The sequence below is a fragment of the Stegodyphus dumicola genome, chromosome 3 (assembly GCF_044657685.1).
Source record: "Stegodyphus dumicola isolate Sdum_Otavi_A_Nest chromosome 3, ASM4465768v1".
Lineage (NCBI taxonomy): Eukaryota > Metazoa > Arthropoda > Arachnida > Araneae > Eresidae > Stegodyphus > Stegodyphus dumicola.
The window spans coordinates 31,592,350-31,606,798 of NC_140770.1; the positions used below are offsets into that span (position 1 = coordinate 31,592,350).

Consider the following 14,449-nt stretch of genomic DNA (forward strand, 5'->3'; position numbering starts at 1 on the left):
CTTTTTTTTATAAACTTTTTAAAATTCTTTTTTGCATTTAAAGAATTATTTGAAATTTATTAATTACGAATTTCACCTTTTGGTCTTTGTGAAAAGTAAATTTCTTACTTTGTCTTTACTGATAATTTTTTAACAACTTAATGCGCGGAAATACTAGACATGTTTATATATTTTTTTTTTTTTTTAAATTGTAATTTCATATATATACACATTTTTGTAATCTTTATTCTGTAATTTAAGCTGTTTTGGCACAAATAGATATACAAAATTCGTCTATAAACAAGCTCTGAACTTAAGCTTGTTATTTTACAATTAGTACTGAAGATAAAATATTTGATAGTATAAAACAGAAGTGAATATTACGTAACATTAAAATAAAACAAAAGTACTGAAATTTTACTAACCTTGAAGAAAATATTCTCACTGACAGGAAACAGAGGACTTCACAGGAGTTCAGCATTCGAAAGCAATGACTTGCGTTTCCCTTAAACTCGTATATCACGTAGGCCTCGTCTGGTCGCCCTGTGACGTCATACGTTGAGACTTGACGCATGCGCTCTATGCCTCAGTTTCCGAATACGCGAACCTTTTCACTGTACGGACCTTGGGTTCAGTCTATTATCATATTGTAGAAGCTAATTGAATCAGCCTGAGAGTGGTATTCTTATTATCATCCAGAAAATATCGAGGAAAGGAACTGATAACCAATAATTACTTATCATGGTATGAACTGGCATCTTGATCACTGGGTGCATGCCCTATACATGTGGTTACAGCTGGGACTGGTCAACAATACATTGATGGAATTTTACTGCCTTATATTTTCCTTTTATGCGGTACTTTTTGGCAATTTTCTTTTCATGGACAGCAACGCATCATCTCGCCGAATGCTTGCTGTTCAGAATTGTCTACACAGCGAGAATTTCCAATGTCTTGTATGGCCAGCATGTTCTCCAGATCTAAATTAAACTGAAAATGTTTGGAATGTTCTGGGGAAGTGACTTGGTGGTCAAAAATATCCTCCAGCAAACAAGACAATTCTCATCCATGCACAGACAGAGAAGTGGGATTAATTACTTCAACATCTGCTGGATTATGTGATGCAAAGTATAAACGATGTGTGAAAAGTAGTATCACAATCCGTGGTATCCGTATCCAAAAGTTTCTGTTGTTGTTCATATCCATTTCTTCATACACAGCATCAAAAGAATACATTTTACTTTTTGGTGTTTCAAAACTTTTGATATTTCCCTGAACAATAAACATTCTTTATTCTAATATCCAACAGTGCTGCAAGAATACTATCCTGATTAGCCTCCATCTCTGCTTGATCTTATGGTATACTTTAATTTGAGATCCATCCTTGGCCATTATCCAGCAATTATGCATGGAAAATAAACTGCCAATGTTCAGCAGCTTTATCCATTTTAGCCACTTGTGGGTAGAGGAATTTTTGGAAATAACTGAAATTTAACCTTAAAAGCAAAATTTCTTATGAAGTTAGACATGAAATGTATTGTAGATTTGGTCCTAATATCATTAAATATCAAAACTTTCTGCCAGTCTTCTGGTATTAGATAAATTTTGAAAGTAGTACTGTTTTAAATAAATTACTTGTCTTTAATAGAAAGACCTATAACACATTTAAGTCCTCCCCCCCCCCATTTTTTAGGAAATAAATTGCTTACATATACCTTTACTTTATTCTAACATTAAAATTGATTGTGAATGCTAACAAAATATTTATACATCCATCCATCCCCAAAATCTGTTTAGATTTTATTTTAGCAACAAAACTGTCATTTGAACATTTCTCTCTCCCTCAGAAACCAAATCTCATCTTAAATGTGGATGGTCTCATTGGTGCTGCAGTTGTAGATCTTTTGAGATACAGCGGATGCTTCACCCCAGAAGAAGCTCAAGAATACATAGAAATTGGTGCATTGAATGGTCTGTTTGTTCTGGGACGCACAGTTGGCTTTATTGGTGAGTGTACGATTTCTCATAGTAAATAAATAGATTTCATTTTAAAATAAGCATATTGTGCAGATATCTGAGGTTAATGCCATAATCACAAGTAATATCAAAACTACTGTAAAAAATTTTACTGCTATTTTTAAATGTAATGTAAAATTACTTTGCTGACTGCTGATATTTATTTTTTAGCATAAATGTTCTTCTGTTTTATTTTATCTTATGAAGGAAGTTCATGGTGCAGTTGTAAAAAATGTCTCAAAATACAGACTATAGCTTCAGGAACTCAAATTTTAACAACATGCACATTTGATATCTTAAATAGTCACTCAATCCATCTATTACGTACCCCAATATTTAAAATATGATAAAAATAGTTTTCTTTAGTTTTAAAGCTGTTTTTCTTGTTCTCGTGTATTATAAATACATGAATAATAACTGGGTTTCAAAAAATTAATTTCCAAAATAATCGTAGAGTTAAAATTAAGATAAATGGAAATAATAAAAAATAAACATCATGCATCTAAGTTTCATTGCATCTCTAATATACAATGCTTATTTTATTTCTTTACACTTTGAACGAATTGCATTCACGTTCTTCTGTCCTTGGTGCAAGGGCAATTTATCACATCTTTCATACTTGGTTGTTTCGAATTTTATGTATTCATTTTAATTCTTTGTCAAAACTTCTGCTTTTTGTTTTGCATGCAGTACATCAATTTCTTGGTAAAGTCTTTCTTGGTCCCTGATCTTTGTTCAATACTTTTTTTCATTAATCGTAATGCTAAGTCCTTCAAAAACAGACTTCTGTTTCTGGTTGGTGGATTAGGAGTTGAATGTAATATAATTCAAGCATTTACTACAGCAACGTTCAGTGCCGGAAAGAAAATTACCATTGGCCACCTCCTTGTTATTCTGGCAATTGAATAACTGGCTGACATTTCATCCCCCATATCCACTGCTCCTTTAGTCATATTATAAAAACATATAATTCCTGATGTTTTATTTTCTCCAATAGTATCATCTATAGTATGATCGTTATATAATGTTGAAAGCATAAGAACAGTTTTTCCTTTTTTAGGAACATTAGGAATTAATGTTTTATCTTTTTTGAAACCAAAACAGTGTAGAAAATATTCCTAGTTTCATCTTCCAGTTTCCGAAATGCAATCTTCATCGCTTTCGAATATTTCTAATAAATCTCACAGGCATTGCATCTCCAATTCATAGGGAGTCATTTTTTTTGCCATAATGCGGTTAGAAATTTTCAAGAATTTAATATCAAGTACTTTAAAATCACTTGCGAGTAGAAATATTTACTGTTACACTCTAGAAATAAATTTCTGAACTAAATATTATGTCAGAAAAACACTTATGTTTACAGGTGCATGGGGTGTGTCATACCCCAGTTCCAATAAAATACCAATAAATCTTTTTCTGAAACACATAGGCAAAGAAAAAGTGGTTCTGAAAGTCAACCACAACTAGAAACTCAGCTACTGAATGCAGCACAGAATTTTAGTTTCACAAGTTAGGAATATTCCACTTTTATGCAGGGGTGGGATATGATACACCCCACACGCTTTCCCGCGGGTTAAATCTAGCATAATCAAATGTGCTCATAAAATAAACTGATTTATAGCTATCATAACTTTTGTTAGTCACAGCTTTATACAATATATAAAATTACATGAAATTGTATATTATTGATTGTTGGTTAAATTTTACTTTCTCCATGGTTTTGTTTAGTTGCATACTGTGTATTAAATTATATATTGATACTGGAAGAGGATCTGTTATATATTGTTTATCATATTATAACAGATTATGAGGTTGTCAGTATGTAAAATATAAGAAAGTTTCCTAACCTTTTATGTGTGCATTCTAACAGAAGATTTTGTTGTGAACAGCATGATATCCAGATCAATAATCATTGAAGCTAAGGCCTGTTGTTATTTGTTACCAAAACTCAAATGCTATTCATTGTATGTAAAGTATTTATGAGTGAATGAAATGTAAAGGTAATAAATTTTCCATTGCTGGCAAAATGTACACATTCCCTGCCAGACCGTTTCTTTGAAGACTTCCCGCGCCCCACGCTTTACATTTGTATTATTTTGTTTCTGGCGTATGCCTTACAATAATTAAAATAGCGCAAAAATCATAATTATCAAGGAAAGGTTGTATAGTTTAACATGCATAACACAACAAACCAATAATTTTATTTTTCTAGGAATTAGTTTAACAAATACCTGGCTGAACATTACTATGCCAAGCAACTTGCATCCTCACACATAATTTTTTTTATCGTACGTATATCAGTTTTAAATATAACATTTTAGTTAAATTCAAGTTTGTATGCAATTACAAAGGGATGTTATGATGAACTTTATTAAAACATGGCAAACATAAGTGTGGTTTATCCACACAACTATCGCAGAATGTCGCAACTTTTACAGTACATTTTCTTGCCGATTGGGAACCCAAATTTTTAACATTTCTTTCGTAACAAATTTTACAGCTCCTTCTTGTCGAATTAAAGTGGCCTTCCTTTTCGTCAGAATCATCACTAGAAAAACTGTTGCTGTGTGATGCCATATCTGCTTATAAGGAGTAATTATTGTAAAATTTGGAAAAGGTCTGAAGAAGAAAAGGCGGGAAAAATTGCAACCATTTTTAAATCAAAATATCCGAATTTATAACACTGAAATAATTCCTTCGTCTAACACCATATTTCCTTCGTCTAACACCATATTTCCTTCGTCTAACACACTGAAGAAACACACTGAACTATAAATCAATCCCAGCTTCAGTGAAGCAGTAAGTAGTGTATCAATGACACGCGAATAAATGACTGATTGAAATACGAGGAATGCAGTTGAAACAAGTTACAGAGAAAAAAAAATTACCCATCATGCCGCGTGGAGCGTATACACTCCACGATTAAATGAGGGTATCAACAGTAGTATTAAGATGCCATAATTGACTGCATAATGAATTTTTTAAAAATTCTTCATTTTACAATGATAATACCAAATACGCCCCACGCGGCAGGGAACATGTTAAAACAATCTAAAGACTGCAACATTTAGTGACTAGCTACCTAAAATTATTTGTATCATAAAATATTCTTGGGTTCAGATTTTGAAGATATTAAATTATATACAGTAACAAAGCTGCCATCTTTTTATCCATGGGATACTTGCAGTTTGAAAACATATTTAAAATATTTTTAAGCTCTCCTTTCAGAAATAAAAATTTGTAAACAGCTGAGTATACATTTCTTTTCAAATCTACAAAAATCATTACCCTGTCTTTATTTTTTGCACCTGTAGGTTGTAGATATATACTTTCAGATACAAAAATGTTTTAAAAGATGCAGATATTCATGTTTAACATTTTAATATTTAAAAAGTTATATAAAAACTCTGAAATCTAACTTATATATGGGCTCCCTGTTCCTTTTACTTATATTTAGGAAAATTTTATAATGATTAAAAAAAAAAAAAAGAGTAACTTTTACGTAACAAAAATTGACCAGTATATTTAATTTCAGAATCTTGGGTTTTTGACATTTCCAACTGACCTTCAGTTGAGTTAAATAAATAAATTAGCATGATTTTGAAGTTTATTTTTCCCCTCAAATAATATTCTTTTGTGATTTATTAGTATGTAACATTATTTAATTTTAAATTTTACTACAGTTATATGCTGAAAGGATTTTCATACATGAAATTTAAGTTTTCAAACATTAAAAATTTTATTAATTTAGAACCACAATCTTAAAATTGCACAAAAAATTCATTAAATCTGAAATATTTTTCATTTTTAATGTAGGCAAAAAATGTTACTAGTTGGATATGTGCCAACACAAATTCTGTAAGTTCATATGAATGAGATGCCATCTCCTTTTAAAAAAAATTATATTGATCAATACCTTTTATGATGACTGCATAGAAATGCTTGTCGTTTAATTTAATAATATCAGAAACCTTTTTCAAAATTTATATTTTATTTTATGTATAATTGTAAACATTTTGGTCTTCATATATGGCCCCTGAATGTAATCTCCAACTTTAAAATAAAATATCTATTACATTTTGTTGTACTAGGGTTGCACTTTATTTTTTATAATGAAAAAACTTCCCTAAGTACATTTACAGGGACCAGAAGAAACTATAAAATGTTAGATTCATCATTTTTACAAAACTATTTTCTTGATTGATTTAAAAAAAAAGGACTATTTTAACATTTAAAAATTTTATAAGTGGATATCTATGCCTAACAGTTTCAAAAATAAAGGCCAGGTAAGGAACTTCAGTTGACATTGTGTATGTGTATGAATATTTTCTTCGCAAAGTAAAGAAAACAGATTTATAAAACCATTACTTCAGTATAATTTTGTACTCATTTGTCATTGGCATAATGCTTTTAGACTGTTAGAGTTAATAAAATAAATGAAATACTAAGTATGTAATAAGTGCCATAAGGTGTGATTTCAAATAGTAACAGCAAAATTTGGATTAAACATGTTGACTAAAAAATAAATCAAATAAAAAAATTGATAATTTTTACTCAGTTGACAGTTGTGTGGCTTATAACTATATTTCTGATATTAAGTTTATTGTACATACGCTTTTCTTGTAATGAAACAAGTACATACGCTTTTCTCGTTCTATATTTCTGATATTAAGTTTATTGTACATACGCTTTTCTTGTATGAAAGCCATTTATCAGCAATTAATAATTTTTCAAGTTTTTTTTACTTTTTCCGCAATTAAAGGCTTAATGTTTGAAAACAGAAGTGAGTGAGTCGGGAAAATGTTTTTTGTATTTTGATGTAACATAACCCTGCTATTCTCAGGATCAATTACATATAATAAAGTAACATCAATAATTTTACCTTTGTTTGTTATAGGACATTACCTAGACCAAAAGCGTCTGAAACAAGGCTTGTATCGTCATCCATGGGATGATATTTCGTACATTATGCCTGAAGCTATGATGGATGAAGAAAATTCATGAATGTTTGGAATGATGTATAAAGCAGTTTAGCTGTAGTTATATTTGTTGCATAAATTGTTTTGAGGGCCATATTAGCAACATACTTACTCAAAACAAATATTCTGGCATTTGAAAAGGACTATTTTTTCTTGTAAAATATTGTGTATAAGTTGCAACAAAGATTCTTTTTCAATAATATTTAAATTAAAAATTTATTTCATAAGTTGAATTGATATATTCTTTGGAATGTTTTAAATTGTTATATCATCATCAGATATCTAAAAACAGTTTTCAGAAATTGTACATAAGTCTTTATATGCTATTTTGCTGAAAAATAACAAATTTTAATATTCAGAGTGGCTAAAGTATATTTTATTCTAAGAGAGAGACTATCTTGTTGAGTGAGCAGAAATGAACTTTAAAGTTGTTGTTCTTCATAATTTTCTACATATGATTCTTTTATTTGTCAATGCTGTTGTTACTCATTTTATTTAAATGAATGGTTGGATATGAGTTAACAAATTTGCACATTCCAGTTTATTTATTTACTTTCATTTTCGTGTGAGTGTGGAATTTTGTGTATGTAATATGAATTAAAACACATTTTCATGATGTTGCTTCAAGTTGTAATTTGAACATTTATTTAACATGTTTTTATTCTTTTTTAGCTTTTATACAATATATATTAAATTTCTAGTTGCTGTAACATAAAGCCCAAATGGAACTATACATATCAAATAGAATATATATGTAAGATTGATAAAGCAATAAAACTAATGCTAATTAATACAATCGGTGAAAATTTTCATATATTGTGTCTTCATTGTCTCCCAGGAAAATTTAGAAAAATCCACCTATATTATTGCAAGATTTTAAAATTTGAGTCAAATAATATTTCTTAAACTAAAGTTGACTTAAAAATGGATAACTAATGGATTTTGAAAATGGCAAGATACATGTAAATATTAATAAACTAATTTTTCAAATTAACTCAACTGACAATTTATAAAGTATATAAAAATGAGAACTTTAAAATATGAATATAAATTAAATAGCTTCTAGATTTAACTTCATAGTTATTTATTGGATTATCTATTTCATATATTTAAAAGATCACTTGAGACAAGATGTCACAAAACTTACATATATAATACGTAAAATGAAATCCACTTACTTCATTTTTATGGTTTCTTGCAGCAAGAGGATTTTTGCAAAAGTATTTTAATCTTTTGTAGAGTTGGTTAGGTGTATTATACAGATATTTATCTGTAAAAAATTATAGCTATTAGCATGAAGTTTAAACAAAATGGACAGACTTAGGAAAACATATCAACTTGCATTTTAAAACAAAGCAAAATTCAAATTTAGATTAGAGTATCTGCGTTTTCTCTGAAATTTTCATATAACAGCATCTGTTTCAAAATTAATTTGCTAAGTGATGACTGCAATTTTGTAGCATACGAATTGAATCTCGGAATTTGGTTTTTCATCATTTATCTTTTAAGAAAGTAAGGTTTATTCTTTTAATTTCATAGCATTTTGTGTTACTTTTTACATTGGATATATGCATTAAATGAAAAATGTTTATTTTAATTGAATAATTTATATACATTTAAGAATTTAAGACATCTGATATATATATAAAAAAAGATTTAGTTGCTCTTTTTTGTAGACAAGGGCAGTGGATGCAGGCACCTAACAATGGTTTCTAATCATTTGTTTTTATTATTTTTAAATCATAATGTTTACATATTACACAAAAAAAGCATTAAAATGCTGCTCCTTTTTTTTCTCTCAAAAAAAAAAAGGGGGGGCAGCATTTTAATGCTTTTTTTTTTTTTTTTTTTTTTTTTTTTGAGAGAGAGAGAGAAAAACATTTTCAAATCATTTTAAAAAGCAAGGTTTTCCATTATTGAGTTTTAAATTCATTTTTAATAAATATAAATATTACTAGTTAAAATTAGTTATAAAAATTCCAAACATTGGTCAATATGAAGGTTTGGACCGAAAATACATAATATACAGATGATTTAGAAAAATACACAATTATAACCGAATACAATATATTTTATAGAGTTACTTGGGATTTACATAAGATGGCCTCTTATTTGAATAATTAAAATCATACTTGGATTTTTATTTCAGAATTGTATCATAAAGTAGGGAGTGTCTGTGTTTATGAAATGATATATTAAGTACCTTATTAGTTGCCGGTACAACATTTATAATAGATAGTTAAAGTGCGTACTCTTATATAACAGAAATAAGATATCTTGTTAGTACTTATGCACAACTAAAGAATTCTACAATCAACTTTGGATATTATGAACTTTAGTATTTGACCTTGATCTGCACACATAGGAAATTCATATTATGATGTTCATTTATCATGAATCTGCAATTTTGATAGCATATGAATTTGTCATTGTGTATATGAGCTTTCAAATGTATTCTTACTTTAGAATAATGGTTAGTGACAGTAAACTGAAAAACTATAATTGGGAGGTGAAAAATATTTATAAATTGCAATTTATATAAACACAAATCTTATAGAATATATATTGTAGCTTATTATCATTAAATGCATAAGAAGAGAAGAAGGTTATTTAAATTAATTTATATATTTCATATAAACAGTTAGATGCCCAGGTGTTGTTCATTAACACTTGTCTTATTGTTTCCCAGAATTCTTAGAGTTGTCAGTCAACAGTTTTGTAGTTGTTTCAGTCGACTGGTTGGCAACTCCTGGCATTCTGGCTAGACTTAGACAGACTCAACTTCTGGGGTAAATAATCAGTCTTCACAGTGACTAGACTCTAAACTATCATTTATTAGGTGGTAGTTTCTGGCTTGACAGGAGGTACTGTCTTGTCTGTCCCTTGATTGGGAGATGTTACATGGTTACATTTTAAAGGTTGTCTTTGGGAGTTTGGCTCCCCTTGGTCAATACTGGGGGACGGAGTATGATGTGCTTTCTTCTCTTTGTTGGTGGATGCATTGATGTCCACCTTGGATTTTGTGTGCTTTTTCCCAGACTGTGTTTTAACCTTGTTAAATATAAGGGCTTCTTATAGCTCAGGCCTGGGAGCCCCTCCTTCCTCCTGACAGAGTTAAAACACAGTATTGTCCTATACAAGTAATCCCCTCCCTGTCTTTTATCAGGACAATACTTCCAATGCTTTATTTAGAAGCTATTCATATTCTTTAGCTATGCTTCTATTTTGCGATATGATCTTGCAGATATTAACACTTACTGTATAGTTCTGCATATTAGTCGGAATTTAACTATATATTACAAACGGGACAAGTAACATCTTTAATCTGGTAGGTTGTTAATATTCAAGCACTTTACTTCTTAAGGCAAGGGGGAAAAAAACTTAAATTTTTTTCAAGCAATTAAAGGAATGTAATTTTTTTCCCAATGTTCAGCTTCACAGAAGATTCTTCTTTTTCAGTGAACGGAATACACAAATCCTTAAAGGTTCGCTGTAAATGAAGCTGACTGTTGTGTGTCTGCCATTTATTTCCCAAGAGAAATAAATGTCTTCATCTATTTCATTATAGAATGACATGAATTTGTCTAATCTCATCTGATCTTATAAAAAGTAAAATAATATAGAGAATTAAATCTTTCAGCAAACTAGTGGTTCACAAATTTATTCAAATGCATAATTTACTATATGCATAATTATTACTTTTAGATTTTCAATATTTAATTATTACTTTCAAGAAGGAAAAAAACTTTGAGACTATCATAATTTTATTTTTTTTTTTTTCAAAATTAATGTGCTAAAATTACGGGTTTGATTATCAACGAAAAAGACTAAATGCATTTAGTATCAACACTGTTTAATGTTTGAAATTTAAAGAATATTTTTTTTAAATGTTCGATCTGATAGCCTTTTTTCTTGACAGTGTCTGCATTGTAACTTCTGTGATAGAAAGGCTTTTCATAAAATTTCGAGGGGTATTGATTTCTGTTTCTCTTTCGTTACTTTCCAACGTCCATCAATCGTGGTGAGTTTGCACTTAGCTCTTTTCAAGAGATTAAAGGCACAGTAGTTTATAGTTGAAACACCAACAGACCTTGCATTAATAAATTGAAAAGATATATTATGCAATACCTGCATCAGTCTTAATTTTTTCAAGGAATGCAGTGGTACTTTTAGAAGTACGATTTGTTGCTTTATCTTGACGAAGTTTCACTCTTTGCGATAAAACAGCTGTTTCGGAAATTGAAATATTAATTGCACCTTAAAATGAATCAAACATGGGTCTTTCGATTTTCGAACTGTTATGCTGATAACTGATTTTTCCGCAACTGCCTAAGAGTAAGACACCCGATTGGTTAATTTATAGTCCATTGCTATTAATTTAGGTGTCTCTGTAGAGATATTGAAAGTCTTAGAGCATGAATTCCTGGAAAAATTCATTATGCAGCATCAGGAACCAGATAGATTAGCTATCTATTATGTTGGTACAAAATAAGAAAATGTGTGAACATTTTATTTCTTTCAAATTATTTTTGTTCCCTTTTTATGTTAACAAAGTGCTTCAGTATTATTTATGACTGACTACACTTTTTAAGTATTAGTTACATGTGTCCATTCATTCACATGGTAAAGTTTATTATATAGCAGAATCCTACTTGGAAATAATGAACGTTTAGTGATGTTCAGCTGTACAATACGTAATGAAAATAAAATGCTGTAAAAAAACTGATTTTTCAGTTCATATAATAGTTTAAATTATTTTTTTACAAACCTGGGTATATTTCTGGATAAGCTAGTTTTTTAGGACAGAGTGGATAACACCCAAAGTAAGCAGCTTCAATCCTAAAATTAAAGCATACATTTAAATACTTTAAAAAGAGAATAAACAAATGTATGTTTCTATTGTTAAAAGATATGTTTTTTTTTATTTTAATGATAGTTTTAACCATAAGTGTTTAATAAATTAATGCTTAAATGTTCATCAATTAAATATTTCTGTATTTCATGTTCATATTTAAGTGAGATAATTTATAAATAAAGTATATCAAAAGGCTAGCAAAAACAAAGTCTCTGATTAAATAAAATATAGTAATAAAAATACTTGTAAGTCTTGACTCTATCAGTTTGCAAAATCAATTTATGAATTTTTGTTCTCACATTTGCAAAGTTTCTCAAAATAAGGTGGAGAATTTTATGAAAGCAGTTTTCGCTTAGTAAGTGGGAGATTATCATAAATATAAAATACGTTTGTATGATCTCTGTAAAATAAAAATTCCAATTGCAATATTTATTATGCATTAATTAATTTAATGTATTCCACACTTCCCAGTTATGAGGGCAGCTGGTTCATATATTGAATTTCAGCTATATGAGTCTTGTCAACAATATTGTTAAACAATCTAATAGTGAAATATCTCTAAAAGATGCAAGAAGAGAATTTTACAATGTAGACACAGACTGGGCTATAGAATACTGTATGGGTTTAAACATATACCTTACATCAGACATTGCCATTTATTTAGACATATTTTAGACTGCAGTCAAGGTGTTCAAGTACAATTCTTGAATGATATTAGACTTAATTATTAAACAGTGCATTCATTTATACAGTTAATTTAACAGTACATATTATACATTTGGTAAATATATGCTAACTTATGATTCAGTTCAGTAGACTATTTATAAAATTCAGGTGATAATTGCTCATAATTTAGTTTGCATATGAAGATAAGATTACATTTCACTTTATAAATTATTATGGTGCAGTTAAGAAACATTAATTTGTGAATATAAGATTACTATACTTATTGCAGAGCATATTTACAGCAAATTGCATGTTTACAATACTGTTTAGTTATGCAACATTATGATGCACCATTTAATGGTAGATGTGTTGCATTACAGTAATGGTAATTATTAGCATTGCTAGCTGGTGCGTTTGGGCCAGATCAATGGAACAACACATTTATTTCTGATCTGCAGATTTCTGATGCTAGGTTCATGCACTCTTGTAATGCTGTTTTGCACATATACATGTTTGCATGTTTCAAGCCAAAAACATGGCTATTCTCTAGGGGTAGCTTCCTTGGATGGAATTCCTGTGTCTCAGAACATTCAAACATATAATATTTGGGATTGCCAGTTCTGCTGAATACACAAGTGTCTCAGTATCCGGGTAGCTAAAGTATGGACCACATCCAGGAAAAAAGTGCATGATCTCTATTAGACTACTTATCAGTGTCTTGCTGACCTTAGCTTTATGTATGAACCTGGCACCTCAATGTGAACTGATTTTATATTAAGATATGTAGCTGCAAATTTTGCTGTCTTGTCTGCTAGTTCATTACCACAGCCTTCAGTGTATGCTGGAAATCACCGGAGTTTTGGTCTGCTGCTAACTGGTTGAAAGAATAAGATTCACTGTATGCATCTGATAATGAAGTTTCTGCTGTGACCATTCTGTATAACCCACAGGTTTAGAGCACAGTATAAATGTATATTATGTCGTTATTAAGCTGCTGTTCTTAATGTAACTTACTCAGTTTGAAATATCAAGCTACCTATTTTCAATTTTCTTGCCCAAGTCATTCTTTATTTTGGTTTTATCATTAATCACACAGGAGTCACTACCTGTACTTTGCTTCCTTCTGGACCCTTCTGTATAGTACGCCTGAGATACCTATGCTCTTGGTGGTCTGCATACTTCTGTGTCGAACTCTGCCAGGTGGCAGGATGACAAGAGATAGTTCTGCTCATGATCAGTTTACACATATGTGCAGTTCCACAGTGTGAATTGTAGTATAAGGTTCATGATTACAGTACACTCGCTATGGACCATTAAATGTAAGGAAAGCAATTTGGTGAATATATTCAAAACGTTGGTAGGAGTCGTTGACCCCCCCCCCAGCAAATACTCAGTAAGAATGGTCTTTCAATAATCCATAATGACAAAATGTCATGATATCAAGATAAAAACGGGTATGCTATTTTAAAGGAGGATCAATCATGTCTCTAATCTGATAGCACACAAGATGTTGAAACTATCAATCAATGTGGGATGATTTCATCTCTCCTAAATATAATTTCCCCCACATATTGCTATTACTGAAAGTTCAGCATAGCAATATCACTATATGCCATTACACCACGCTTGGAATAAAGTCTTCATGAGTCAATTTGTCTCTTCAGCAAAATTGGTGACAATTTGGTTGTTGATCAAGCTACAGAAGACTGAATATGCTTAGTTTATTTACACCTGATTTATGCATATAAGATATTTAAAAGTGTAGAAATTTCATAAATACTTTCTGTATTAGGAACTCAATGGAAAATATACAGAAAGCTCCATTTCTTAAAGCTGGGAGCATATAAGACTGCCATACTAAAGGTGACTATCTTGAATCTTATTTGAAATTTTTAAATGAGAAAGAAATTTTTCCAAGGCAAAATGGTGCGCCTACTTTTTTTTTTTTTTTTTT

General features: G+C 30.0%; 2 protein-coding genes across 9 annotated transcripts in view; one reads left to right on the forward strand and one right to left on the reverse strand.

Moving 5' to 3' along the window:
* Window positions 1–7,597, forward strand: part of ATPCL (ATP-citrate synthase) — a 116,837-nt gene extending 109,240 nt beyond the window's left edge. For all 3 annotated transcript variants that reach the window (XM_035353069.2, XM_035353070.2, XM_035353073.1), the window contains exons 26-27: window positions 1,827–1,986; window positions 6,893–7,597. In XM_035353069.2, coding sequence (XP_035208960.1) covers window positions 1,827–1,986; window positions 6,893–6,999 — 267 coding nt within the window. In that variant the 3' untranslated portion in view covers window positions 7,000–7,597. The remainder of the gene's footprint in view (window positions 1–1,826; window positions 1,987–6,892) is intronic.
* The window catches only part of LOC118183503 (tRNA-queuosine alpha-mannosyltransferase), a 39,576-nt gene that overhangs the window by 1,166 nt on the left and 23,961 nt on the right, over window positions 1–14,449 (reverse strand). For 4 of the 6 annotated variants that reach the window (XM_085812703.1, XM_085812704.1, XM_085812701.1 and 1 more), the window contains 2 exons: window positions 11,743–11,813; window positions 8,153–8,244 (listed from right to left, as the gene is read on the reverse strand). In XM_085812703.1, coding sequence (XP_085668829.1) covers window positions 8,153–8,244; window positions 11,743–11,813 — 163 coding nt within the window. Of the gene's footprint in view, window positions 1–7,590; window positions 7,833–8,152; window positions 8,245–11,742; window positions 11,814–14,449 lie in introns of those variants that run through there. The other 2 variants (XM_085812705.1, XM_035353074.2) reach the window with 1 other exon arrangement.